The sequence below is a fragment of the Pteropus vampyrus genome, unplaced genomic scaffold, assembly GCF_000151845.1.
Source record: "Pteropus vampyrus isolate Shadow unplaced genomic scaffold, Pvam_2.0 Scaffold340, whole genome shotgun sequence".
Taxonomy (NCBI): domain Eukaryota; kingdom Metazoa; phylum Chordata; class Mammalia; order Chiroptera; family Pteropodidae; genus Pteropus; species Pteropus vampyrus.
This window is the reverse complement of record NW_011889121.1, coordinates 383827-411772: the sequence shown is the minus strand read 5'-3', so window position 1 is coordinate 411772 and position 27946 is coordinate 383827. Positions and strand designations below refer to the sequence as shown.

Below are 27946 nucleotides of genomic sequence, written 5' to 3'. Positions count from 1 at the left end.
TCCATCAACAGTGTTTGACACAATTTGCCACTCTCTCCTTTTTGAAACTCTCTCCTCTCTCTTGGCTACCATGACACCGTCATTTCTTAGTTTCCTCCTACCTCTTTGGCTGTTCCTTTTCTGTTTTCTTTGCCAGGTTGTCTACCCCTAGCTAACTTCTGAATATTAGTGGGCCTCAGGTCTTGGTCCCATGCCCCTTTTTCTTCTCCCTCATCTCTTTATCCCTAAGTATGCTTACTCATTTTCCTAGTCTTAGTATCAATAAACTAAATAACCCCAATTTCATAAAGCCAGCCCACAACTCCCCTTTGAATTTCTCACGTGTATTTGAAATCTCCACTTGAATGCCTCACAGTCATTTTAAAGTGTAACATATTAAAAATAGAACACAGAACTGACTTTTCCCCCAATTTGCACCATCTCAGTAAATTACACTGCCATCCATTGTTTAAGAATTTGGTGTTGTCCTTGAGATATCCTTCTCTTCTACTCTTGTCTTCTAATCCATTAGTATGTGTAAGAAATCTAGCACCCAAATTATATCTCACATCAATCTGCTTCTTACCTTCTGCAGTCACCCTCGTTTAGGCCACATTATCTCTTGCCTGGATTAGAGGGCCTGGCCCCTAAGTGGTCTTCCTGATTCCTCTCCTGCCTTCTTTAATCTCCACATAGCAATATAATGATTTCTTTAATGACTAAACCAATCATGTTGCTACCCTACTTTAAAAGTTTCTATTGCTTTCCACTGAATTTGAAATAAAATTCAAACTCCTTGCCATGGGACTTCAAGGCCCCACAATTTCTGAAGTCTCTCTTACCTCATCTCCAGCCACATTTCTTTCTTGTAAGTTTTAGCCAAGATCTTTTCTGATGCAAAGGCTCCCCTTCTTACTTGGGAGAAATTCCGTGTCCTTGGCTTTTCCTATAACTGGTATCTTCTCATCCTTCAAGTCTCAGCTTACACTGAACCTTCTCGCTAGGTTTTTCTTGACCACCATAACCAAAGAGCACCCCATCACCACCACAGGTACACCATTATTCTCACCAAAGCCACCCATCTGTTACCTTTAAAGCATTTTCTTATTTTATTGAAATTTTTATCTCTTTACCATATTTCTCCCCTGTCTATCTTATGTCTCTATTTATCTTATGCTATAAACATCAAGAGGTTAGAGGTTAGATGTTTATTTTTTTCACCACTGTAGATTTGGATGATAATATTGGTCTAATATTAAATATTAGTGGGAGGAAGAAAGGAAGGAAACAAGGAAAGAAGGAAGGAAAGGAAGCAGGGAGGTAGGGAGGGACGGAGGAAAGAAGGAAGGAAGAAAGGAGGAATTAACTTAAGGGCTATATCTTTCTTATTTATGTTCCCATAGCTCTTAATGAAATCTTAGGCATACAGTAGGCATACTTAGGCATACAATGCATATCTGTGTGATGAATAAATATGCAGAACATTTTTGTACTGTGACAGAATAAAAAGAAAGTAGGAAAAACAAGATGCAGAAGAGAAAAGATACTTATCATACTTCCGACCTGGTATATCTGAAATAAACTCTTCAATTTACAAAAGTAATTTTAAGAATAGAATAAACCGGAGGGTCGGACAAGGGGAGAAAGCATTACATGTTCCCAGAGTTTGGGATTGCTTAAGGCAGTCTGACAAATGGAATTTTGTTCAGTTTCCTCTGGGGTAATCCACTCTAGGCCAGGCATTTTTAAAGATTAGATTTTGAAATAAAGCTTTGCACCTGAGAATGTACTGAGGCAGGAGAGCATATCCCTTCTCTCCACTCTTATAGTGCTTTAAGTGTGAGACTTTTCGAATGAGATATGAAAGCAAAGACAACAAACCCTGCAGGATAATAGTCTCTGAGGGCCTTAATAACAGCCATTTTTAAAGCAAAGTCTATGGACTTCTAAATCCATATCTGCTCGCTGAAGATGCATTGCAATGCATTGGACCTGAAAACACACTTCTTATCTACCTAGAGCAACCAGGCTCCAAGCCAAATGGCAATCCTCAAATTAACTTTTGTTTCTCTTGGGATGACAACTCTGCTGCTTTCAAAAGTATTGCAATGGCCACATATAGAATAGGGAAAGGGTAGAAAAAACAGGCACACCCACTGTGAATCTGCACCCAACTACATTTCCTGAGCAAGTTAGGAACCTCTGGTGGTTAGATTAGAGTCCTTATAAGGTCAAGATTATGGGTCCAATTCCTTTATATGGGTGCTTCTTTAAAAAACCATTAGGGAGGACAATTCTGTTTTGTTTTGCTAGTTTTAATTTCTGAGCTGTAATAAACTGATGCTTTTATAACATGCAATAAAAATGAATTACTTTTTAAAAATTACAAAAACCAGACATACAAAATGCAAGCCCATGCTTTTTATTTTTAGATTGCTATAAACATTTCTAAAAATTTACTCTCAATTTCTGTTCTCCTAATGGAGTGTGTGTGTGTGTGTGTGTGTGTGTGTGTGTGTGTGTGTGTGTGTGTATTCCAAAACCTCAAGTACTTAGAGTTCATGATTAACAAGTTATTTTGGACAGCCAAGCTAAGGGAGTTTGACTTATGTGTTTGTTTTGTTTGGTTAAACTTCTTTAAAGCAGCAACACCTGATTTTCAGAATAACTATGTTGGATAAATTTATTTAAAGAGTTTCGCATGTGTTACTTTCTTCTTAAATAGAGTTTACTGAACATATATATGCTTTTTCTGGCTAATTCAGGATCATCATCATTAAAATTATTTTGCTCAGCTTTAAAGCTAAGTGATGCCTTCAAGGGCTAATAATACATGTAAAGCTATTCATTTCCACACTGTGTGACCCTGGTCAACTATGCATGCCCACGGCTCCTTTTACACTTTTCTGGTTCTCTGTCAGGTGTCACTTCTTGCTATTCTCTCTTTAGCCCTCAAGGATAACTGCTCTCATGTTTTGGATCTTCTGTTTCTGAACTTTTAAGTTCTTGGAAATCAGATCATCATATTTTTCTCTTATTAAGCTTATTTGAATTAGGTAAAAATTATCAGTAAAGAAGAACTAATAACCTGACCATTATTCATGTTTTAATGCTTTCAGAAAAGATTAGAGATGGTATGTCTATAATGAATTTTTAGGGAAATGTAGTTACTTATTTTTATTTTTTATACATCTTTTTGTTCGTTTTGTTTTGTTGCTTACTTCTCAGCTACGTTCAAGATAGAGAGGTTATTATTTGCTGAGTTCTTTTTTAGAGACACAAAATTCTGTATACACAGGAAAGAAAATACATGGATACTATTATCCATAATGTTTTGGAAGAGTATCATATCATTTTTTTTGGATAATAAAAATAAGGGTATAACACTAATTCCTGACATCTACCTTCTTTATTTTTCTTCTAATATAAGTTTTGTAACTTTTCATATTATTCCACAGTTGTCTTATTATTTATGGACACCATTGGACATTCTACTTGTCAAATAAGATAGTACAAATTTAATATTTAATAATCTTGTATTTGTCCTTTACTTTCCTTCATAAACTTTTATTCTTGGTGGCGTCTTAAAAGAAAGGCTTTATCCATCTTAATTAAGGACTATATTCTATGTCTCCCTAATGCTCATCATCCATTTCAATCAAGTTGTGCAATTCATTGTCTCTGCTCATAATTAAATTCACTTCCAACTTTTTGCCACTTCCATGCTATTCTTTCACTTGGAATGCCCTCTTACCCCCACCTCTCTCAATCCTGTCCATCCATCAAGGCTCAAAGCAGGTCCCTTGGACTTCATGAGGCCTATTTGTATCACTTGATTTCCACATTGATTCTCTATAATGGAAACCCACACATTAGCTATCTGTTGTGTTCTAGATGCTGGTCAAAGTGTTTTACAAAAATTATTCAATGTAACATTCAAAACAGCCCAGCTGGTAGGTATTATTATTTAATACTTAGAGGCACCAAAAAGACTAAAGAGTTTTTTTAAACTTATGCAGTTAATAAGGGAAAGAGTAAGGGGAGATTCAAACTATGTCTATTTAACTACACTTTTCATTAGGTTTCCCTGGAGACTAAGAAAGGGGACTTATGACAGAAGTAGGCTAGACTTAGAAAAGAAGGAAGTATGAGATTTTAAAAAACTCTACGGGAAACAGTATACTCCCTACTTCTAAAACTGCTACACTATGAACATATTACTTGCCTCACATCTGAACTTTCTTGATATTCACAGATAAAATCTGTTCCATAATTGTACAGAACTTTAGTCTATATGTTTCTTTGCGGAGGAGGGATACATATTATTTTTCCATTTGTACCCATTTTTTCAATTATTTTATATTCTCCTTTGTTGTATTGGATATATCTCCATCCACTGCTTCAAATCTGTTTAACAGTCTCCATATTAAAAAAGACCATAAAATTACTACGAGTGGTGAAAATGTTTTTCTGTACTGTCTAGTAACAGTTCCAGATATGCTGAAATTTAGGCAGAAATATTAATAGAAAAAGTTAATAGAAAATAAAATAAAATTAATAAGAACTCAGAGGTAATATTGCTTAGTGTTTAAGAGCACAGTCTCTGGAGGCCAATGGCCTGGGTTTACTATCTGGCCACATAGTTCATTAGCTGTGTGACCTCGGACATTGTTACTTAACTTCTCTGTAATTTCACTCTCTTATCTATAAAATGAAAATAATAATGCCTACCCTAGAGGGTTCCTGAGAGGATTAAATGACTTCGTGGATATACAATGCTTTGGACAATACCTAGTATATAGTAAGTGTTATATATGCTACTATATGTTAAGTGCATATGTATGCTATTTGTATAGTAGCTACCGTTTCTGTTATGTAACAAATACCTCTTTTGCTATTCATTATTGTTCTAAAGAATAGTCACAAAAAGAAGAAAAAAATTGATAGCATGCATTGAATATAGTGAGTGATATTTTCTAATTAAGTCAGAAGTAAAATGAAACTACTTAAAAATATTTGTAAAAATTACTTTTGTCCAGATTGGCTATCCTCCGAGAACTCCACTTGTTTCTCTATACCAAACTCTTGCTTTTCTGTGGCCCCTGTATCTAAGGTTAATCTTAAGATCGATGCCATCGTGATAGTTTTATACAAATGCGTGTTTCTTCCTACCTGCCCTATTGATGTCTACTCGCCACCTAGGATTTATGCTGCCTACTTGTACTGAAAAATCTCCATTATAGCATGCCAACCTCCTAAAAAAGCCTTGTGATCTTCACGGATACTCATCTCCATTTTAGAGCAACCTACCTTAGTCCTGTAGCTTGACAGATTATCTACCAGCCTGCCATCCCAAAGGAACATGGCCAAACTAGGTTTATACAGATATGTCAAATCATTATTTAGTGTAATGTTCACCTGGCTCTTATAGACAAAGGAATGAATCACTAATGGGAGAATTTCCTTTTCTGTCAGCAGGGATATTTTGTAGTAAGAAGACCTTTTCAATGCAAACAGTTTTTGCTCACAGGTGGTCTCTGATGTCTAATTTCAAAATGAGAAGTGAAAAGGGTAGTCAAGATTCCTTTTCATCCATGTGGATAAATTTTTTTAATCAAAATCAATAATAAGGTCTTTTTTGTGCTTTTCTCTTAACAGTTGTTTTTTTTTAACCCCTTGTTAGTAGTAGCCTTGCTCAGCTTCAGTGACTGCTGTCTATTACAACCAATGCTTATAGCAAATGGGTGATGGAGATAGTGCAAGATCTTCTAGAGTCAAAAGTAAAAGGGGTCAAAAGGCATCTAAAACTAGGATAGATGCTAGAGGCTTTGCTCATCCCTCTTGTGACCAAATCAAAGTTGGGATGGAAACATGGAACAAACAGCAAGGAAAGTCACCTGGGATCTAGAGGAACAGAAGCCCTATAACTAGGGACAGAAATGAGAAATCACCCTGCAGCAGTAGAAGGTAGGAAGGACGAGGACATGAGGCTGCCTAGTCCCCAGCAGCTTAGTGGGACAGAGGCTGTGGCATTGATAGCTGCAGATGCCTCTTAAAGTGGCTGTGTCCACAAGCAGACTTTCACGGTGATGGACCTGCTCGCTCTGAGCCCCAGTGCCCAGTTGGATGCTCCGGAGGATGCCAGGGGCTTACAAGGGGACACTAAGTTGTCGGATTGAGGACCAGAGGTGAGGTTCTCTCCCAGGCAGAAGTGCCGGTGGTATCCATTGTTCCTCTGTTGAGCTCTCCCCTACTCCCAGTATGTGGACTCAGCACCACCATAGCTGAAACATCATCAAACTGGGTAACAGAGGTCACTCCGCCCAGAGGATTCCTTGAAACTCCACCTTTCCCAACTTGCAACCCCCACCCAAGCCACATCCAGGTGTGTCTTCAGCAAGTCTGGTGTTCCTTGCTGAGCAATTCTAAGACCCACACTGATAGCAGCTGACCTCGGTTTCTCGTGTGGCCTTTTGAGGCAACTATAAGCACAGCATCTGTGGATTGCTTGCTGAATCTTAACAGGTGGCCCTGGAGGGGCAGAGGCTGGGGGGGGAACTTAGCCTGCAGCTGAACCTCTCTCAGGACTGTGCCACTAGACACCTGCTACACAAAACCACGCTAATAAGAGCGGGAGACTGAGGAGCTTTGCTTAGTACATAGAAACAAACATGGAAAGGTAGCCAAAATGGGAAGACAAAGAAGTAGGAACCATATAAGAGAACAGAACAGAGATCCAGGAATAAAGGAGTCAAGTAATCTAACAGATGCAGAGTTCAAAACACTGGTTATAAAGATGCTCAGTGAATTTAGAGAAAGTGTAGAGGAACTCAGTGAGAACTTTAACAAAGAGATAAAAAACATAACAGAAATGGAAATTATAAAAGGGAACCAGTCAGAAATGAAGAACACATTATCTGAGATGAAGAGTATATTAGAAGGAATCAATGGAGTAGATAAAGAAGAGGATCAAACCACCAATACAGAGGATAGGGAAGCCAAGGACACCCAATCAGAATGGCAAGAAAAAGGAAACCAATAATATAATAATCATTTAAGGAGCCTATGGGACAAAATTAAATGTAAAAACATCCAGATCATAGGGGTACCTGAAGGGATACATGAAGTTGAAGAGCTATTTGAAGAAATAATGATAGAAAACTTCTCTAACCTAGTGAATGAAATTGACATACAATCTTGGGAATCTCAGAGAGTCCCAAAAAAGATGAACCCAAAGAGGCTCACACTAAGACACATTATAATTAAAATGCCAAGGTTTAAATACAAAGAGAGAATCTTAAAAGCGGCAAGAGAAAAGCACTTAGTTACCTACAAGGGAGCACCCATAAGACTGGCAGCTAATTTCTCAAAAGAAACTTTTAAGGAAAGAAAGACTTAGCACAAAATATTCAACATGATGAAAACCCAGGATCTACAACCAAGAATTCTTTATCCAGCAAAGCTATCCTTTAGAGTCAACGGACAGACAAAGAGCTTCTCAGACAAAAATAATCTAAAGGAATTTATCAACACTAAACCAATATTACAGGAAATGTTGGAGGGACTTTTTTAAGAAGAAAAACCATATACCAAAGTCATGAATAAAAAATGGTAATAACTGTATTCTTGTCAACAAATAACTCAAATGGAAAAGAATTAAGTGCTCCAACCAAAAGATAGGGTGGCTGAATGGATAAGAAAACAAGATATCTACATACGCTGCCTACAAGAGACTCACTTCAGATTAAAAGACACACACAGACTAAAAGGAAGGGTATAGAAAAAGATATTGCCTTGATGGACCTAGAGGGTATTGTGCTGAATGAAGTTAGTCAGATAGAGAAAGACATACATGTGGAATCTAAAGAATAAAATAAATAACAACAACAACAAAAACAATGGAAACAAACTCATAGATACAGAGAATATTTGAGGGCTACTGAATAGGATGGGGGTTGGGGAGACAATGAAAAGGGCAAAGGGATTAAGAAGTACAAATGGATAGTTACAAAATAGACATGGAGATACAAAGTGTAGCATAAGGAAAATAGTTAATATTGTAATAAATATGTAGGGAGAAGAGGGGTTCTAGATTTGGTGGGGTGATTACTTTGTGAGTTATATAGGTCTCTCATCACTATGCTATACAACTGAAACTAATATATTATTGTATGCCAACTACAATTGAAAAAAACTCATTGAATTACACAATGTAAATATGAGCAACTAATTGTCTGTTATATTTCAGTAAAGCCAGGAAAAAAATAAAAACAAATATTTTTAAAAAGTAAAAGGGGTCAAATATTTGATGATGAAAGGAAATTTCACTTTGGGTAGTGAACACACAATGCAATATACATTTGATGTACTGTTGAATTGTACACTTAAAACCTATATGATTTTATTAACCAATGTCACCCCAATAATTTTAACTTAAAAAAAAAACCACTGGGTACATTGCCCAGTTCCAACAATTACAAGATATATGACTTTAGGCAAGTTGCTGAAACATTTCTGAACCTCATTGTTTTCATCTGTAAAACAGAGAAAATATTATGTACTTCACAAGGCAAGGAGGAAGAATAACTAAAGCGGTATAATGGTAAGTGCTTTGTAAACTCTGAAGCCCTTTGCAGTACATGTGTCATTTTTTCCTCTAAACCACCATCATGACCTAGAGAAGTAATACTGACCTAATAATAATACTAATTAAGAGTTACCTTACTGCCAATGCTAAGACTTTGCTTCAGCCACTTCTGAATTTCCAAGAGGAGAAGTTCTTATCCCAGTATCTATGAGGTTTGGTAGGAAATTTTCATCAATATTCAGTTGGTAATAAGAATGATTAAATAAAAATATCACTAGATTTTAAGAAAAGTAAAGATAGACCTGTCTCTTGCATTTATCATATTTTTCACAGTGCTAAGACTAGACAAATAATCTAAATACTAGGTTATTGATTTTTTGATGATACAACAAAGATACAACATCATTTATTTTTTGGTGATACAACTAAGATGTTTATGTGCAGTATAATATAAATGGCAAAGATGAAAGTTAGCAAATTTATGAATCAACATCCTGTTTATGCTTGGAAAGATCTCTCATGTATTCAACAAAATGTTGATGACTTCATGATATACATAATCTTAAGGAACTGTTATTGAGCTTGGGTCTCCGCTATAAATGCACTATCATATGCATATTAATATAAAGAGCTGGTTGCATTAGTCAAAATATTTTATTTTCTTGAACACCTGAAAGTTTGGTTGTAATTCCCTAAGTGTATACGCTGAGGCAAAGTTTTAAGTAGTGTACAAATCAAATACAACAAGAAGGAAAGTAAAGTAAAAGAGAGAATTGGTGGAATTATCTGGATAACTTGAATTTGGTTTTCATTCCTGAATTGTTTAGATAAGTTAACCTCACTTTTTTGCTAAAAAAGTGGCAAGTTCAGCAGGATATGTTTTTCCATGTAGGGACACAAACATAAAATGAATGTATACCTGATTAAACTTCATTTCTGCAAGAAGCCCAATACTAGTTTTCAACCACATAAACTAGTTTTAAAATCAGACTATTTCCTTCCAGAACATTGTTTTTAATGGATTAGAGTTGGATGCTACTTGGTCTGCTTTAGTATTTCTCTTCTTTCAACTTCAGATATGGTTCTATCCATACTTCCCATCCTGTCTTCCAGTTAAAGGAAATGGAACAAAATTCTCTTTAGGGTCCATCAGGGATGATTTGGCTGCCAAAATGGTGATGGGAGACATTCATTGTCCATCTACCTTACTTCTGCAACATTCAAAATTCTGCATCTAAGAGACTAACTGAAAACACAGGCCAGTTCTTCAGAATTTCTAACACGTTATTGCTGCCAGCCACTTTCCTCCCTTACTTTAGAAGAATAATTTAATTCAATTTTAGAAAGAAAGAGGGAAAAAAAACTTTTCTAGTTACACCAGTCAATCTAATTGTTCCAAGCTTCAGAATGAATTTTTAAACTTGTTAAACAGAAGCATACAAATCTCGAAAAGTAAGTCAGATAATGTACAAAGCCTCCATTCATTGTGTAGGCAGAAAGGAATGCTGGTACCCAGCAGCTCTCTAAGGAATGTTCTTTTGGCTTTGACTGTTCTGCTGGGAACAAGGAGGGAAACACATATATAAAATGAATTTATAATGTCTCTGGCTTATAATGGCAAAATGATAAGAAAAGTTGGCTGTTTAATATAAACTGTCAGTTGCATACTCCAGGCCTCCTCTCTTTGAGGTCCCTCCCACATCCACAGGCCTGGCTACCGTTTACTGGGGAGTACAAAGTGGCTGTTTATTATTATTGACTGGTGAGGCCTGTGCTTCAAAATTCATTCTGTCAACAGAATGTAAGCAAAGTTGGCATTTTCAAGCAGGGCTCTTTCAGTCGCCGGGTTTTCTCAGGATTGCTATGCAACAGGATCAGTGCTGTAGTCCCCGGTTCAAGCTGAAAATGTTACACAGGAAGACATACCATGTAAAGGTCAGATTCTTCTACTATGATAATTTTCTTGATCTGTGTATGTACAAATGAGGTTGAATGCATAACGTCTTATAACTCTTGTCAAGGTCCTATGGACTTTCCACCTGTCAAGCCTAAAAATACAATGGTGTTTCAATTAGGAAATCTTACTAATAAATGTATGGTGCTGTAATAAATGTTCGATGCTATAATACCAAGGTGAATTTAATGTGTATTGTCAAAAAGATTCTCTCTGATGATAGAATTCTGTTAATATGCTGGTGGTATGAACCGAGTACAGAAATGTTTTTTAGACTCTCCATGCTTCTATGGTCAGAGTCAACTCTTCAGATTACTATGTGCATGGAAAATATGACTTGACCCATAGTGCGATGAAATGATTGGCACTGGGGTGGACTCTATCATGGAATTTTATTTCATATCACTCATAAAACAATATATTCTGTCCATGGACTAGAAGATATAACTTATGAAATTTGTAAAGTTAGCAACACATTATATTCTAATCTATAATGTCAAGGGATAAATTTATTATACCTAATAAGATGCCCATTTTCAATCTACATAAAAACATGAAGAGATAATACACCAAGAAAACTGAGTTGGAGGTGAATCATTTTGTTAGTAGGCCCAGTCGAAATGTCTTTTGAACTAATGGTTTATTTTTTACAATTGTTCAAATTTACATTTGAAGCTGGTCTCTTTTGTTTGGTAATTCACACGTGTTCTTCTCCCTGCTGTCCTGTAGGACCTCCAAGGAGAAATCGAAGCTCACACGGATATCTATCACACCCTGGATGAAAATGGCCAAAAAATCCTGAGATCTCTGGAAGGTTCTGATGATGCAGTCCTGTTACAAAGACGTTTAGATAACATGAACTTCAAGTGGAGTGAGCTGCGGAAAAAGTCTCTCAACATTAGGTAGGAAAAGATCAGGGGCAAAAAAGCCAGAGATGAATTAAAATGGCAAAATTTCCCTCATTTTCCTAGCATAAGTGGCTAATATCTCATGTTTATGTAAATCACCCAATTTCAAAATGATTCATTTTATTTTGAATAAATGAATTTTTCATTCGCTTAGTATGGAGATGATACTTGAAGGTTCAGATTAGATTCAAGTGGTGATGTTTTATAACCAGGAAAGAGATGCATATTAAGACATTAGAGTGAATTTAAAGGAGGAACATAGCTATCCTAATTTCATATTCTTTCTTGGCTTACCACAGGGTTAAGAAAAAAGTGATAAAATTTACGTATATCTATCATAGAATTCTGTCTTTGGCATTATTCTAAATGTATAACAGAGGACATTCTTTAAATACCGTAACGCATTGTAATTAGCAGTTGAGAGGAGACCTCTGCATAGCTACCACAGCTAAGGAGAGATTCTAGCAACTTCCTGTCCTTAGATTCCTCTCAGATTTTGTTACCATATCCTCTCATAGACTAATTCTTTAACTGTCCTATGTACACTTATTTTGTACTTTGCCCCTTCTTGTGTATCAGCTTCCTCTTGAGAAGCTAGTGGATACACCTAAGCATTGTTCTAAGGAGGGCAAAGTGAAGCTCTTGCTATACCCATTTCACCATAGTTCAGTGCGAGGACAAAGAGCAGAAATAGTAAGTGAAATGCTCAGTGTCACCAAAATGACAGGAAGTACAGGGAGTGGACGTCAGGCTTCTTGCTTTCTAATCAGTTGCTTTTCCTAATTTGCATCCTTTTATAAAAATATTTTGTGCTTTCTTCTGTGTCTAGAGGAGGGGTGGTAGTGGAGGTCAAAGAGGACGAATGAACTTCATAATAGTTATGAGGGAATGCACTGAACAATGGGAGTGGTCTCTACCTCTAGGCTGTAAGATTGCATAAGGGAGATTTTTCTTCGTACTTCTTCTAAATTGTCCGAACTTTTGACATATGGCATATTTACTTCTACAATGAGAAAAAATATAACTGAAATTTATTACTTTGAAAGCACTCTTGCAAAAATCTGCACTTACTATGAAATAATAATAGTAATAATAATAATAATAATAATAAATAGGAACTAACACATGGTGCACCACATACCACGCAATATCATGGGTGATTTATAGTTTTTGACCCATTTAATGGTCTCAGTAGCCCTAAAAGATTGATTCTATTATTATCATTTCTTTGCATTTGAAGAAAGTCAGGCACAGAGAAGCTAAATAACTTTCTCAAGGTCACTTAGTAAGTGGCAGATGCAAGATCTGAACACAGAGAGTCTGGTTCCAGAGTCTGAGCTTCTAAACATCATATTATACTATAGAGTAAAAAAGAAAGAAGGAAAAAGTAAGACTCGCCAACTTTTATACATAAATACATAATAAGTGAAAAGATGAAACAGAGAAATAGATTCTTAAGAGTAGAAAACAATTTATTTTTATTTATGAGGTCTCCCCTCCCAAGTTTGCACTCCAAGTTTCAAGATATTTGTTTTTATCTCCCTCTTTGGTCTATGAATTTGGTATCAGTGTGTCGGTAATAAGTTGGGGGTAATGGCATTTTCATAGGTAGGGAGACTCCATTCTCTTTCTACAGCTTAAACTCTAAGACAAGTCAGGATATTTAATGACAAAGGACATTTTTTAAACTTCTGTCATTAAAAAGGAACAAAACATGTGAGATAGAAAAGATACTGGTAAAGAAATGTAAGTTATTCTTTTTTGCAAGAAAGAAAAAAGAAAGGTGCTAAAACTGTTCTGAACATCACTCAGTGTCTTTTTTCTCCTTCATGTGAACTTGATGAAATAAAAAGAGAATTGAAAGCAGCAAACAGTATGTCAGCCAAAATATGGGCTCTTCATTCTCAGCAATTTCCCATATGCCAGTTACCACAGTTTAATTCTTACTGCCATTAATCAAGTAGAAAACAGTTACCTTAGCTTATCTAAGGTGCCACAAATTCTAGAATTTCGATATTCAGATCAATGGTTTTGGCTTCTTAATACGCCTGTCTAATAATATAGGATGTGTTGTTATAAACAGTTGCTTATAAAAAGCAAGGAAATAATTCTTCACATCAAAGCAATCCAGTTTATTCCCTGACACTTGGTTGAAATAAGGGCATCTGTCAATCTATACACGATGTCAGAGTCAGTTGAGAGAAGCACAGTAGAGGTAGTAATTTGAGATGGCTATGAAATAGGATAAATAGCACTGGAAGAGTTAGATACAGAACTATTAATGACACTTATAAGATTGCACTGTGAATCTAGTCAATTTCTCCACTGACATTATTTTTTAGTGAAAAGTCACCATGATTAAAATATAGTTCCAAAAATACACTGGAAAAAACAGCCTGGGTTTGCCTAAGCTATAACATATTACACAAAAAATTACAGTTGGTTCATTGTTTGATAGGGGATTCTAAAGCCAGTTTTAAATTTCAAAATATAAAAACATTAGTGCTTGATTTCACAGGTATCCATTTTAATGGAAAAAAAATTGAGTTTGAATCCAAATAATTTTGAAGTTTTCTTCTGGGTTCCATTTGCTCATACAATGTATCCTTGTGCTTCCGGATTCAAGTCCATAGTATGTCCTTTCCCCTCCGTTTATTTTCCTTCTGCCCTGTCTTTTCTCTTCCTGTGATTACAATTCTTATTTAAGTCTTTATCATGTCATTCTGTACTGATAAATTGGTCTCCGTTCCTTTACATATTGAGATTATCTATCACACATTTGCAAAATTTCCTTCCTTGGACACTGTTTCTATCACGTTATCTCTTTGGTCAAGAACTTCAGTCTTGTTGGCATCCATATTTTAGTCATTCATTTACTTATTTGTTCATTCAACAAATATTTACTCAGTGTTTATCATCTACTAAACACTCTTCTAGGCACTGAGGAAAAAAAAACAGCAAACAAAACAGACAAAAAAAAATCATTGCTCCCACAAAGCTTATGTTTAGTCACGAGAATCTAGTGGACCCTTCGCTGTCTAATAAAACCCTACTAACCCCTTCTTGTTTCTGTTCTTCCCATGTCTCCCAGTTCCTTCCTCACCAAGCAGCAATCTAGTTACTCGCCAACACAGATTCTCTGAGCCAAATATATTCTTCTTCTTTTTTATTTTAATGCCTACAGCACCTGGTCTTCCTAGGTGGTCTCCTATCCAAATACTAACCAGGCCCAACCCTGCTTAGCCTCTAACATCAGACGAGATCGGGCACGTTCAGGGTGGCATAGCTGTAGACTTTTCTTCTTTTTAACCCCATTCCTTCTTTCCAACAATTTTCTCATTCTCCCATATGAGTTTGTACCTTCGCTGGTCCTCACACTTGGAGTACCATCTCTCCTCTCATTCTCCAAATTTTGGCTCAAATGCCACAATGAATATTTCTCTCTCTGATGATTTCTTCACCAGGTCTTCCCTATACTATTCTCATTTACACTCGATGGCAAGTTTCTTTAAGTATTCATGAGTTGTTTCATAGGGCTATGCTTGCTGCTTCCAGCTAAATTAGATGAATACAAAAACTCCAAGCTCTAAATGAGTCAGTGAGATGGAGTAGAAAGAGTCCTGGACCAGTGCTGGGCAGCCTAATTTCTCTCCTGGCTCTGTTACTAATTACCTAGCATATAATCTTAAGCATGTCACTCAACTGCTTCAGACTTCAATTTTCTCCCTCACTGAAATGAGGAGTTTTGACCAGAAATATGGGTGGTCTATTCAACTTCCCTTGCCATTCTACAATTCTATTATTTTTAATTCTGCAATTGCTCTTAATGAACCTAAGCAAATTTTTAAACTTCTCTACCTTGGTTTTCTCATATTTAAATGGAGCTGATTAAGTACAAATATATGGTATAAGGAAAAATTAACAAGATGTCTTTAAGAAAAAAATACTTTAATTGAAATTGTATAGTACTATCTCCTAATTTCGTTCAAGGAAAGTATATGACATCTGTTCCACATGTATTTTGTCCACACGTATCATGTCCAAGAGGCATAATAAGAATATTCAGTGATTATTGAGTGCCATCAAACAAAAGGAAACAACTGATTTCAGTGGAATAAAAATAGTCAAAATTTTTGAATTACATGTATACCTACATGAATGCACACATCCAATATTCTATATCCACAAACCTTGCATTTTAATTTTGAAAATATTAATAATTTGAGAAGTTGTCAAGTGAATTTTTTACATAAGAAATAGGGATGAAGATTTTAATTTTATTTACCAGCAGATTTTATTTTCTAGATTATTGTATATACCATTAACTCTGTAAATATGTTGTCAACATAATTTCAGCAAAATTTACATTCTGTGAGATTTTTATACTTGGTAGAGAAATTTGTAATGTCATATACAAATATTCACTTGAAATTTTGAGCATTAATATGAGAAGTTAGAACACCAACATTATATAATCCACAGCAGCAATAAACCTCCAAGAGAGTGCTCAGTATTAAAAGTTAGAATAGTTAGAAGTCTTTCTATAGTGGAGAACAAAGAGCAAAAGGATGCAGAGAAAAATGCAACTCGTACATGGAGTATCTCTGACCTTCTTTCTCTTACTCTCAGAATGTTAATTATGTTTGAAAGTTGGAGTTCATAGCCCATCTGGAAAAAAAATGTTTACTTCTCTTTGCGCTTAATTCTCTCTCTTTATTTAAAGCCCCATAGCTCCCATTTTATTTCTCTGGTTCCTTATTATTCCTGCATTCTTATCTTTTCTTTCTGTATGCTTAAGTGCTACCTATTACACAAGGGTACCAAAGATATACAGGGATAAATCATTAGTTTTATAAAGAAAGTCAAAGTGAAAAGTGAAAAATGAATTCAATTTAACACATTTTGCTTTAAGGATACATACTTTTCAGAGTAAAGTTTTATTAAGGATTTCAAACTAGGCATCAACTAAATCACATTTGAAATATCTGTGTCTAGAGAAATAACTATCACTTTAGCAGCCCCTATAATTCTTAGAGTCTTGACACTGAAGAGTTCCTTAAAGACCAAGCAATATATCCCAACACACCTAAAGGTTCTGCATTTTACCTAAACCTCACAAATTGTAGAAATTATCTGCTTATTAAAGATCAGCACTTGCCTTGTTAAAAGCTAGTAATCCCTAAGCTCTTGTCTTCTCTAATAAAGATTAATAGAAAACAGATAGAAGCTAAGTGTGCCTCTTCAAACCTCCTCTGTTACTTTCTGTTGAGGAGGTAGGGGTAGAGTGTATCTGCCAATAAGTAGGAAGCCTTGCTCAGGGATCCAAAACATTTGGTAAAAACCACTAAGGTTAAGGATTTTCTCCTATAAGAAAAGTTTATAATTTCTATTTCCCATGTCTTAATATGACAGCTCAAGTTATGTGCTTCAGCAGCTATCTTAATACCTTCGCATCTCAGTTTCCACATTTGTAAAACAGGAGGGTTGGATAACAATCTCTAAGGTTTCTCCCAGCCCTAATAGCCTATTATAAAACAAGAGGCTGGGGAGTCATTACAAATAGGAAAAAACAAAAACAAAAACATTTTCAGGAAGAGACTTTCCAAATACAAACACAGGTTAATCATTTAGAAATATTTGGTATATGATCTTGAAAATAGAAATAGCACAGCTGCTTACAACAAATGCATTAGAAATGTGTCTTGAAAACACTTCACAAGCTTAGTGCAGCCAAAGAAAATGTTTTCTGAGCTCATAGTTTCATTACATTTAGATCTCCTTCAAAATCATGTCACTGACAAATACTACCTTTGCCCTGTGGAGGTCCATAGGTAATATTTGGGGCACACAGGAAATACTTTAAGAAATTCTTTCTCACAGAATGTTTTTGGAGCTCACCTGCTGAGTTGTGAAGGTTCTTGTTAAAAGTACAAAAATTTTGGAGGTAGAACCTAGGAATCTATATTTTAAACAAGCTGCTCAAATGTTTCTTTGTAGATGTTGTTTTAAATCAGGAGTCATTCTCTGACTTTCTCCTCTCCAGCCCTTACCCAGTATCCTTTGCCTTTATAAGTGTTTGGCTTAAGTTTTTGTCTGCATATCACATCTTGCCTTTCACTCTCACGCTATAGCAAGAAAAAGAAAGAAACAGTCATTCGATATGTGGTTAAGGTGATCAAACATTCTGAAATGTTACCTAACTCCACACCTTATGGATGAATAAGGTACCCTCATCCAAACACATGAGAGTTTTTGGTCAGCTGTGGTCCCAGGTCCTTCTTCTGCACCTCTGTTGACTCTTGACTGTCCTGTGTTCCTGGCTCCTAACAACCTCTCTTTCTCATGCTATGGAGTTTCTCTTAGATCTTTTAGAATTGAATTCCCTGAGTCTCAAACTATTTTTTTCTCTCTTAAGGGACATAACGGATTTCACTGAACTACCGATAATTAGCACCATTTAACCTAGAACTGGGGTTGTAGCACTGCATTAAGTGAAGAAGTAACAGCTGGAGGCCTCACTATAGGCAGCGTGATCTTGTGCATATTTATCCTCCTCTAGACCTCTCCCAGAGGGATATTTTATTTCCTCTCCTAGATAAAGGGAGGCCAAGCATTAGGCATCTTTCTGTTCTCCCTTACCTTCCCCTTTCTCTATTCCCAATGCCTTATTGGGACTTAAATGCACTCAAATATTTATTTAATAAGTGACTCTTCTCCCATTTGCTGCTTTTCCATGTCTAGACTATGCCTCTCTCTACCCATCTGTCAAAATGTCCTGTTTGACAGCCTCTTTCGCCCTCAAGGGGACCAAACTGCAAATTTTCGACACCCCAGGGAATCTCTGTAACCAGTAGTCATTACATGCCATTAAACAGCTAAAATCTTGCATAGGGAATTCTCACTTAGGCTTATCATAGAAAAATGATAACTGAAAGAGAAGGAGGAAACAGAAACAGAAGAACTGACCTCTACCCTATATGCAATCCACACTATTATATTTAATTCATACTATTGTTGGTATCTCATGATTTATTTATCAGATAATAAATGCCCTTAGAGTCTCAAACAATTTAATTTCTCGAATAGAAATGCCTTCATTTTTTTCTAAATCTAATGTTTCTATTGCTTATAATAGAAAAAATATTCTGACAATTTGGAGAAGTATATAGACGAAGGAATAAATCTGTAAATCTGCCTCTGAGGGATAAACTAGTTGTCATTTCAGAATTTTTTCATGCATAGTCAAGCATGTGCACAGAAACACATATACACACAAACGTTTCAGAAAAAATAGATTGTGTACATTTTCGTAACCTGTTTTCTCACTTAGCAACTGAAAGGGTAATCTTTTTTATATCTCTAAATATTTGGCTATATCATCACATGGAATACTGCATAGGATTCATAGATTTGAACATTGCATTATATGAATTCAGGATTATATATATAACAAATTCCCTAGTATTGAATATTCAAGTTGTTTCTACTTTGTGTCAATCATAAGTGATGCTGTAAATAACATTTTCTACCTATATCTTTGCATGCTTTTCCTGTTTCTTTAAGTATAATTTCTTGAATTTAAGCTTATGGATCACTGTATTTATACATTTTAAAGATTTTTACATGTCATCAAATTATGCTTCAGAAAGTTTAGAACAATTTAATTTCAGTACATGGTTACTATTTGAAGATTCTGTTTGACAAAGGCCAGCAGGAGAATTGTATTTGAAATGTCAGGTAAAGTTACCAAGTGGCAAAGGAAAATGTTCTACCTGGTTGCTCTACATTTTAATCTTTGCAGAGACTATATTGTGTTTTTGTTATAGCCAACATTAATTTTCATGAATTAATTAGTAACTGCTGATAATGTATGAGTAATGCAGCATAATTCTTGATTTACCTAAAGATAGAGCCTTGCTAAAATTCCACGTCTCTTTTTTGTTTTCTGGTTTATGATTTATGTTATTAATTGAGCCTCTCATTCTTAAATGAAATGTGGATTTTATAGTACAGATCATTCATTTGTGTATTCTTAAATGGCTTCTATGGATTATCGTTTTCTAAATACAGTTGATGGTAAAGCATTCAGTCTTTTGCCTAAATTATTCATGTTTGAGGGAGGCTTTCAGACAAATGTCTGATTTTACTTTTCCATGTGACTTGTTGTCTCAGTACATTTTACACAAAGGAAACAAAGCAGAAAATGTTGGAACTTGGTGCAAACAAATCCCAGGTGCGCACGAATAAAGAATGGTAGAGGAAAAGGAGAAGCATATGGGAAAGAGGAGCAGAAAGGAACAGATGCCAGATGGAAGGAGTCAATGGAAGAGGCTGTCTAAGGTGTAGAAATGGAAAAGTCAAAATGTGGGGAGAGACTTTCCTTTCCAAAAGAATTCCAGTACTAACATGAGTCACATGAAAACTGAGTGGTTTATATTAGTCACTGGGTCCAATTTTTTCTATCAAAAATGTTAAGAATCATTCACTACAATGCTATGGGAAAGCAATCCATTCTAGGGTATATTTCATGCCAAAAATCTCAGAATTCTGCATATGGAAACGAACATAGGACTAAACACTGCCTTTCCTCAAAATTGCCATTAAAATACCCCCATTGCATGGCTCTCAAAAACAGGTAGCCAGATTAGTATTGAGAACTGCTATGTAGTTCACAATAGCTTTATACATTATCAAACTAAAACACCAATGTACCGTAATGGGATTGTTAGAATTGTCAATTATTCTTTTAGATATTCTGATATCGTTTGCTCCTGTTATTTTTCAGATCCCATTTGGAAGCCAGTTCTGACCAGTGGAAGCGTCTGCACCTTTCTCTACAAGAACTTCTGGTGTGGCTCCAGCTGAAAGATGATGAGTTAAGCCGGCAGGCACCTATTGGAGGCGATTTTCCAACAGTTCAGAAGCAGAATGATGTACACAGGGTAGGACATTTTTAAGCTTAGTGTCTTGCCCATCGTAAGCATTCAGTGACTATTTTAAAAATACTTTTGATTAAAATTAAGTTGAATAGAAGTCTTTTTCACTCCTCTAGTCCAAGGGTCAATTATAAATAATCCAAGCCATCATATTTTAAATGTCAAAAGTGTCTGCATTAATAATATCCTTTAAGAAATTTTCCATCTCTTTTGGTGATTTTTAAAAATGTTTTATTATGAAAAATAATAAAAATATACAAAAGCAGACCAAATCCCATAATAAATACCCCTGTACCCACCCACCAAGACTTCAACAATTTTTAATTCACGGCCAATTTTACTTCTTCTATACCCCTACCCTGTCCTCCATTATTTTCAAGCAAACCTCAGGCATGAATCACTTAATTCATAAATATTTGAGAAAGCATCTCTAAAATATAAGAATTTACTCTTTAAATGTAATCACAGTGCTACTATTATACTTTTAAAACATCAATAATTTTATCATAACAAATACCCAGGCAGTATTCAAATTTCCATTTCTTACATATATGTCTTAAATGTTTTTCCAGGTTCTTTTGGGGGGAAGGGGTTAAATAAGAATTGAAATAAGGTCCATACATTGCATTTAGTTAATTTGTCTCTTAAATCCCCCCCCTTTTTTCACTTGTTATTTTGAAATAATTATAGACTCACAATAAGTTACAAAAATAGTAGTTTCCCTATACATTTCTCCCAGTTTCCTCTAATGGTTACATCTTACATAACTAGGAACAATAATTATTGTCATTTTAACATGTAATCAAGATAAAAATTTACAGTTACAGCACAATTCAATTCAGACTAGCCACATTTCACATGCTCAGTAGCCAGGTGTGGCTAATGGCTACCATATTGAAAAGTACAATTGTACAGGTTTGATCATATTTAGGTTTGACTGCTTCATAGGTGGTAGTGTATTCTTCTATCATTAGGAGATACATAATGTCTTGTTTTCTCTGTTTTGAGTTTGATTGGGCAGCTGTTAATGATCAATGGCTAGGGGTTGCAATGTGATAATTAACTATCTCTATCATTTCTTCTTCATTTATTAGCTGGAGTACTTCTATGAAAAAAAAATTCTTCTTTTTTCCCTTTTTTGGTTCCCCGTTTTCTTTTTCTTTTGGATTGGAAGGCTTAATTTTTTTTCCTTTACCGTTTTTCCCATTACCAGGTTTTCCCTTGGCTTCCCCCGGCGTTGTTTTTTTTTTTTTATTATTTGTCTTCTCTACTAAGCTCTGAGTGGGGAAGACAGAGATTTGTTCTTGCTCACCTCCAAGATCTTAGTAACTAGCAAAATGTCTGGCATACAGTGGATACTGATAAGTGTTTTTGAAACCAGAATAAAAGGTACGTGAACAGAAATGAATAGCAAACCAAGAAAATAACTACCAAACAAGAAAAGCTTAATAAAATGGTACAGCCCTTGTATGTTCAACATTTAAAGGAAAGATCTCTATGGAGACACAGCCAAAGGTGACATCTTAAAGAAAGGTCAAGAATTTATATTATTCCAGAGAAAAGAATATAGAAGATTATAAAAAAGGAAAAGAAAATGAAAGAAGACCCAGGAGTCTTTGCAAAAAAATTGCCAAGGAAACTGCTAGTTTCTCTTTTATCTACTCCCCTTCATATAATTCAGAATATTAAATTAGTTTTTGTGATAAGGTGGAATATAATAGTGATTTTTTTAAAATGTTCTAACTTGAAATAAATAGTCAGAATACTCTGATGTGTATGTAGAAGAGCATTCATTGAGAAAGTTGGGCATTTTATTTTTTTAATTAAGTTTATTGGGGTAATATTGGTTAATACAATTATATAATTTTCAGGTGTACATTATTATTTGACATCTGTATATTCTATTGTATCTTTACTACCCAAAGTCCAGTTTCCTTCAGCTACCATATATTTGATCCCCTTTATTCACTTCACCCTCCCCCTACACTCCTATATTTGACCCCCTTTACCCCGTCTACCTTCCCCCTCCAAACCCACCCCACTAGTAACCACTACTCTATAGTCCTCTGGTAACCACTAGTCTATAGTCCATGTCCATGAATCTCTGTTTGTTTGTCCTCATTTGTTGCTTTTAGGTTTATATCTCACATGTAAGTGATATCATGTGATTTTCAACTGTTTCTGTCTGACTTATTTCACTTAGCATGATTATTTCAAGGTCCATCCATGTTGTCGCAAATGGCAATATTTCATCTCTTCTTATGGCTGAGTAATAGTCCATCGAATATATGTACCACAGCTTCTTTAACCCATCATCTATCTTGGGACACTTTGGTTGCTTCCATGTCCTGGCCACTGTGAATAATGCTGCTATGAACATTGGTGTGCAAATATCTTTTTGAATATGGGTTTTCAAATCTTTGGAGGATTGCTGGATCATATGGTAGATCAATTCTTAGTTTTTTGAGGAACCTCCATATTGTTTCCATAGTGGCTGTACCAATTTGCAGTCTCATCAGCAGTGTATGAGGGTTCCTTTTTCTCCGTATCCTCTATAACATTTGTTATTACTTCTTCTGTTGATTATAACTATTCTAACAGGTGTGAGATGGTATCTCATTGTGGTTTTGATTTGTATTTCCCTAATAGCTAGTGATGTTGAACATCTTTTCATATATTTGTTGGAGGTTGGGTATTTTAAATACAATGCATTATATGATATAGTGAAACGAGACAGAATGTCTACAAAAGGGGTAATTTAATTCTAGTTCCAGAAACCAAAGAAGTTGAATCAATGGACAACTGCACTAGGAATCAGTAGACTGAGATTCTAGCCATATTTCTCCGTAAGTTAGCTTGTGGTTGCTACTTTGTTTTACAGCTGTAAATGAGAAATTTGGACTAGATAATTTCCACAGTCCCTTCTAGACAGCATTTTGTTATAAATATATCCTCACTCTCCCTGGTTATTGGCTTTGGTTGCTTGCTAAGAGTGGTAAAATATTAGTGCTTAACATCCTCAGTCCTCTTACTCAAGAATCTCATGACCAGTAACATGCTTTGGGGAGATGGTGATGCTAGAGTTATAGGTAACATGCACCAGATTGAAGTGAATTAATCTCCACTTGGCTAGTGTGCTTGTTCAGATACCTACCTATTACCTTTCTTGACTTATTAGTACTTCCAGCCAATTGATAATTCTATGTTCTATACATTAGTTTCAGTTGTTCTCTATCTTCACCTCCTTCCAAGTCCAACTTAGATCCAATCATTAATCAGTTTAATAACTCTTTTCCAAGACCATAAAATTATTTTCTTTATTATCTTTTTTTTTCCTGCAATCTACAGAACCCTAAAGCTTGGAGAATCTAGCTAAATACTTTCTCCTAGCCAAACAACAACAGAGCAGTCTGGTATAGTTTCTTTTCGGGTTGACTAGCCTCCAACACATCACTGGGTCGATTTACCTCCAAAATATTTCTTGACTGTCTACTACTACAGTCACCGCCACAGTTACAAGAGACCATTTCTCCTAACCTTTCTGCACCTACTCTTGCCACCCTACAATGTAATCTACATTTCAGAGTAATCTAAGTAAAAACAAAAATTGAATTATGTCAGTCTCATCTTACTGCTCTTCAGTGGCTTCTCAATGCCTTTAGGAAAAGACTAAAATTCTCAGCAAGGACCTCAAAGCTCCATCTGGCTAGTCTGGCCTCACCCTTCTCTTTTCTTGCTGCTCCTTCTTCTGCTCTCTGTACACTAACTGCACTGCCTTCTTTTGAGTCTCCCAGTTCTCTATGTTCCTCTCAGGTGCAGCTTTGAACATGCTGATCCTCTGTCTGAAACCCTTTCTACCCACACCTACCTTCTTGTAATGTCCTAGTTAACAGCTAAAAATCCTTTACATTTTGGCTCAGACATCAAGCAAGTTTTTTCCTGATGACCACATTTGACCAGCTCTCCCTTTATATGTTCTCATAACATCATCTACTTTTCCTTTTATAACTTAACATTCTTTGTCATCATGGATATGTGTGACTATTTGATTGTCAACCACTGTCATAAAATCATATGCTCCAAGAAGCCCTTTTTGGGGAAGGGGGTTGTCATTTTTATACCCCGCACGTCATGAAGTGTCTACTACATGGTAAACACTGAATAGATAAAGATGCAAAGGAATTAAGGAAAGAAGGCAAGGATGGAGGGAGAACGGGAGGGAGGGACAAGAAAACTTAATGAACTAATCTTAATTTTGCTTATCCTCTTATGTACTGAGACCAAGGTCAAGGAAAGAAAGAATAGAAAATGATGTTCTTTCCTCACCTATAGGATTTTTCTGTTTATTCTCAACTAAGCATCCTTTTGTAGTGTGTAGAGCTACTGTGATGTCCACTGTTTTAACTTGTGGTCTGGCTCAGTGTTTTCACAAGCTTCTCTTTATATCCTTAAGAAAAACACTTGTCACAAAACCATCTCCTCCCTCAAAGAACATCATCACTCCTACCTGTTGATAAGAGAACAATTTAGCACTCTGTTTACTCAGAGTCTTGTCACATTTATGCAGCAGCCCTTTATAGTTGGAATGTAATGGCTGTCTAGTTAGTAATGCTCTTGTTGCCTGTGGACAAAAAGAACAAAAGAAAATTCTTGAAACTCTGTTGGATCTTCTGAATTCACTCAGGAAGACACCATCAGTACAAAATTCCAACAAGAGCTAGTTATTGACAGGTTTTGTGTTTGTAGACTTTTACTTTACTTTGCCATGTTTCCAGGATAATAAATTATCTTGCTCTTCAGGGGTTTCTTGATTCAAATACTGTTTATATATCATGTTTGCTATCAAGATGGGTCCCTTGTTATCGTAAACTTGTTCCTCATGTATTTGGCATGTCATTTTTTTAAATCACCTGCTTATTATCTATTATAAATTAATACCTTTGGTTGTTGCATTTTATGGAAATGCAAATCCCATTAAACTGTCAACGTTGAAACTATAATCAAATTTTTTTCACTTTTTAAATTAATATGCTTATAAATCAGGTAATTCATATTTTCTTTGTATATCATTGCAGATTAATGACAAAATTTTATAGCAAAATTTATGTCTTGTACTCTTTACTGAAAGTGAAAATATATAGTCAGTCTGAATTACTGTGATGGAGGGATATATGGTTTTCCTGTAGGGAAAATTCCAAGACAGTTCACACAGGTAGTGGGAACTATAGCATCACTCTCTAAAGCAATTTTTACACCCATGGGAGTCAATCTATGTTCCCCAAACCATAAGGCAGCATAAAAACTGCAACTGGAATGGCTCTCAAGACTAATTAATAAAATAATGCTCTATATGCGATGAAGTGTTATAATTAAAGCTCAAATGTGCCTTAGCAAATATAAACTGACCAATTTTTATATCTTTTGAATACATTATCCTGGCTTTTACAGTTTCTCATTACTTGCCTCACTAGACTGACTCGTTTTCAATTAGTGCGTATTATTCTGGTCTAGATATATTTTTAAAACTGACTTCCTTTGTTTTACTTGAGCAGTTGCTAAAGTGATATTTATTACTTGTCTACTTCTGTGATTCACCTAGGGAGAGTTTTAAAGGAGCAAATTATAGTGGGGAATTTCTAAGAATTGCCATAAACCATGAGCTTATTTAATTCTCTTCATCTTACCCCAAATCCAAATGGAGATTAGGTCTTGATTATAAGAACACTGTAGGGAATGACTTTTTGTTTTCATTCGTATTAATGAAATTGTTTGTCATTAGGTTTTTATCTTTCAGTTTAAAAATCTTTGTAATTCCTCCCTAAAGACCTTTAAGGACACCTTCAAAGCTTTCTAAGATTTTCTGGTTAAGATTTAGATGGAAATAATCAATGCATATGTTATTAAAAGACTGGACAGAAAGCCATTATATTGTGGGTGCTGTTGACAAATGAAAAGGCTTGAATAAAGTAGTTTATTTGTTCATTTGTCAGGTCATATATTATGCATGTTCGATTTCCTCAGAAGCCACCACAAAGTTCAGAAATTCAGTAGAATTATCCTGAAATCACGTTGTAGATTATACATTTATTTAAGCTAATTCTGTTATCAATACTGGCCTGCTTCCTTTGGGTTTTAGTATGTGTGTTATGTTAACTTGATGAGTTCTCCGTGTTTTCTTTCCACAGAAATAGAAAATGTCTTTGGGTACCATTTGCGAATGTTGAGATTCAAGTCAGTTCTGTGCTTAAAAAAAAAGAAATGCATTGTTCCTTATCATTTCTGAAAAAAAAATTATGATAGAGTGATTCATTCCAACATTTAATGACCTGGTCTCTTGAATTTTCTAACAAGTTCGATTCCCCTGCAAAGTTCACTGTTAGTTATGTCCACTCTAAAATGTCTGCTTGGAAGTACAAATCTTTTTGATCTAGTCTTCATCACTAATAGAGTAAGCTACTTTTGTATAAGTTTGATATTTTATGCAGTCATATATAGGAATGCTGAATAGAAAAGATTTTAAATTATTTTTAGAACTTCATTTTGAGGAAGTCTTCTGAAAACTAGCTATATCATCAAAACTTGAAAACAGTGATCTAGGATATGCTACCTTTTTTAATGACTATAAAAAGAAAATATGAATAATTTACAAATTGATTTCTGTACCAAAGTCCTCTTTCTAATCATGTCAAAATATTTTTATACTTTGACAAATATTCTTAAAAATAATATTTGTATAGTACTTTGCCTTTACAAAGCATTTTTACACAAATTCATTTAATTACAAATGGGCCCCTGCTTTTTTTCTGTGTTCTTCCTTTTCCTCAAAAATTTATTTTAGGAAAAACTGTAGCATAACTAGGACTCCTAGAATTTATTGATCCTTTTAGTAATTATTTATTGAGTGTGTACTCTATGCCAAGGGCTGAGATACAGCAGTGAACAAAACAAGACTGCCCCTATAGACCTTCAAATTTTAGTGAAGGAAATACTCAGTAAGCCAATAAATTAATATATAAAATTGCATCAGGTCAGTGCTCTGAAAGGGAAAATAAACAAAACAGGGATAAAGACTGAGAGGTTCTGGCCTACCTGAGGAAGTTATTTTTGAGCAAAGGCCTGTGTGAGCAAATGAGCTAAGCAAAGACCTCTAGTGAAGAGTATTCTAGGCAGAAGAAGCAGCAAATGCAAAGCCCAGATGTTTGAGAAGGTTTGGGGTATTCAAGGAATAGCAAGACAGGCTAGTGGCAGGTTGTAGAGAGAGGGAAACACCAGAAAATGAATTGTCTTGTCTGCTACAGTTTGGAAGTAGATTTTATTCTGTGTGTAATGAGACATCACTAGAGGACTGTAAGCAGGGATGATATGACCTGAATTATGTGTTCAGAAGTTGACTTTGCCTACTCTATGGAGAATTGATAGTAGGTGGAGGAAAAGTGAAAGCGGGGAGAAAATTAAGAGGGTTGTCGAAGTCATCTGAGAAAGAGATGATAATGACTTAAACTGGAGAGGAACTGATAGATATGCTGAAAAATTATTTGATCTAAAATATATTTTGAAGGTAGAGCTGATAGAACTTAAGATA

The 27946-nt window shown here is 35.4% G+C and overlaps 1 protein-coding gene and 1 pseudogene across 2 annotated transcripts in view; one reads left to right on the top strand and one right to left on the bottom strand.

Moving 5' to 3' along the window:
- The window catches only part of DMD (dystrophin), a 2089898-nt gene that overhangs the window by 1706058 nt on the left and 355894 nt on the right, over positions 1-27946 (top strand). For both annotated transcript variants that reach the window (XM_011378471.2, XM_011378473.2), the window contains exons 56-57: positions 11250-11422; positions 20214-20370. In XM_011378471.2, coding sequence (XP_011376773.1) covers positions 11250-11422; positions 20214-20370 — 330 coding nt within the window. The remainder of the gene's footprint in view (positions 1-11249; positions 11423-20213; positions 20371-27946) is intronic.
- Positions 14604-14722, bottom strand: LOC111730923 (annotated as a pseudogene).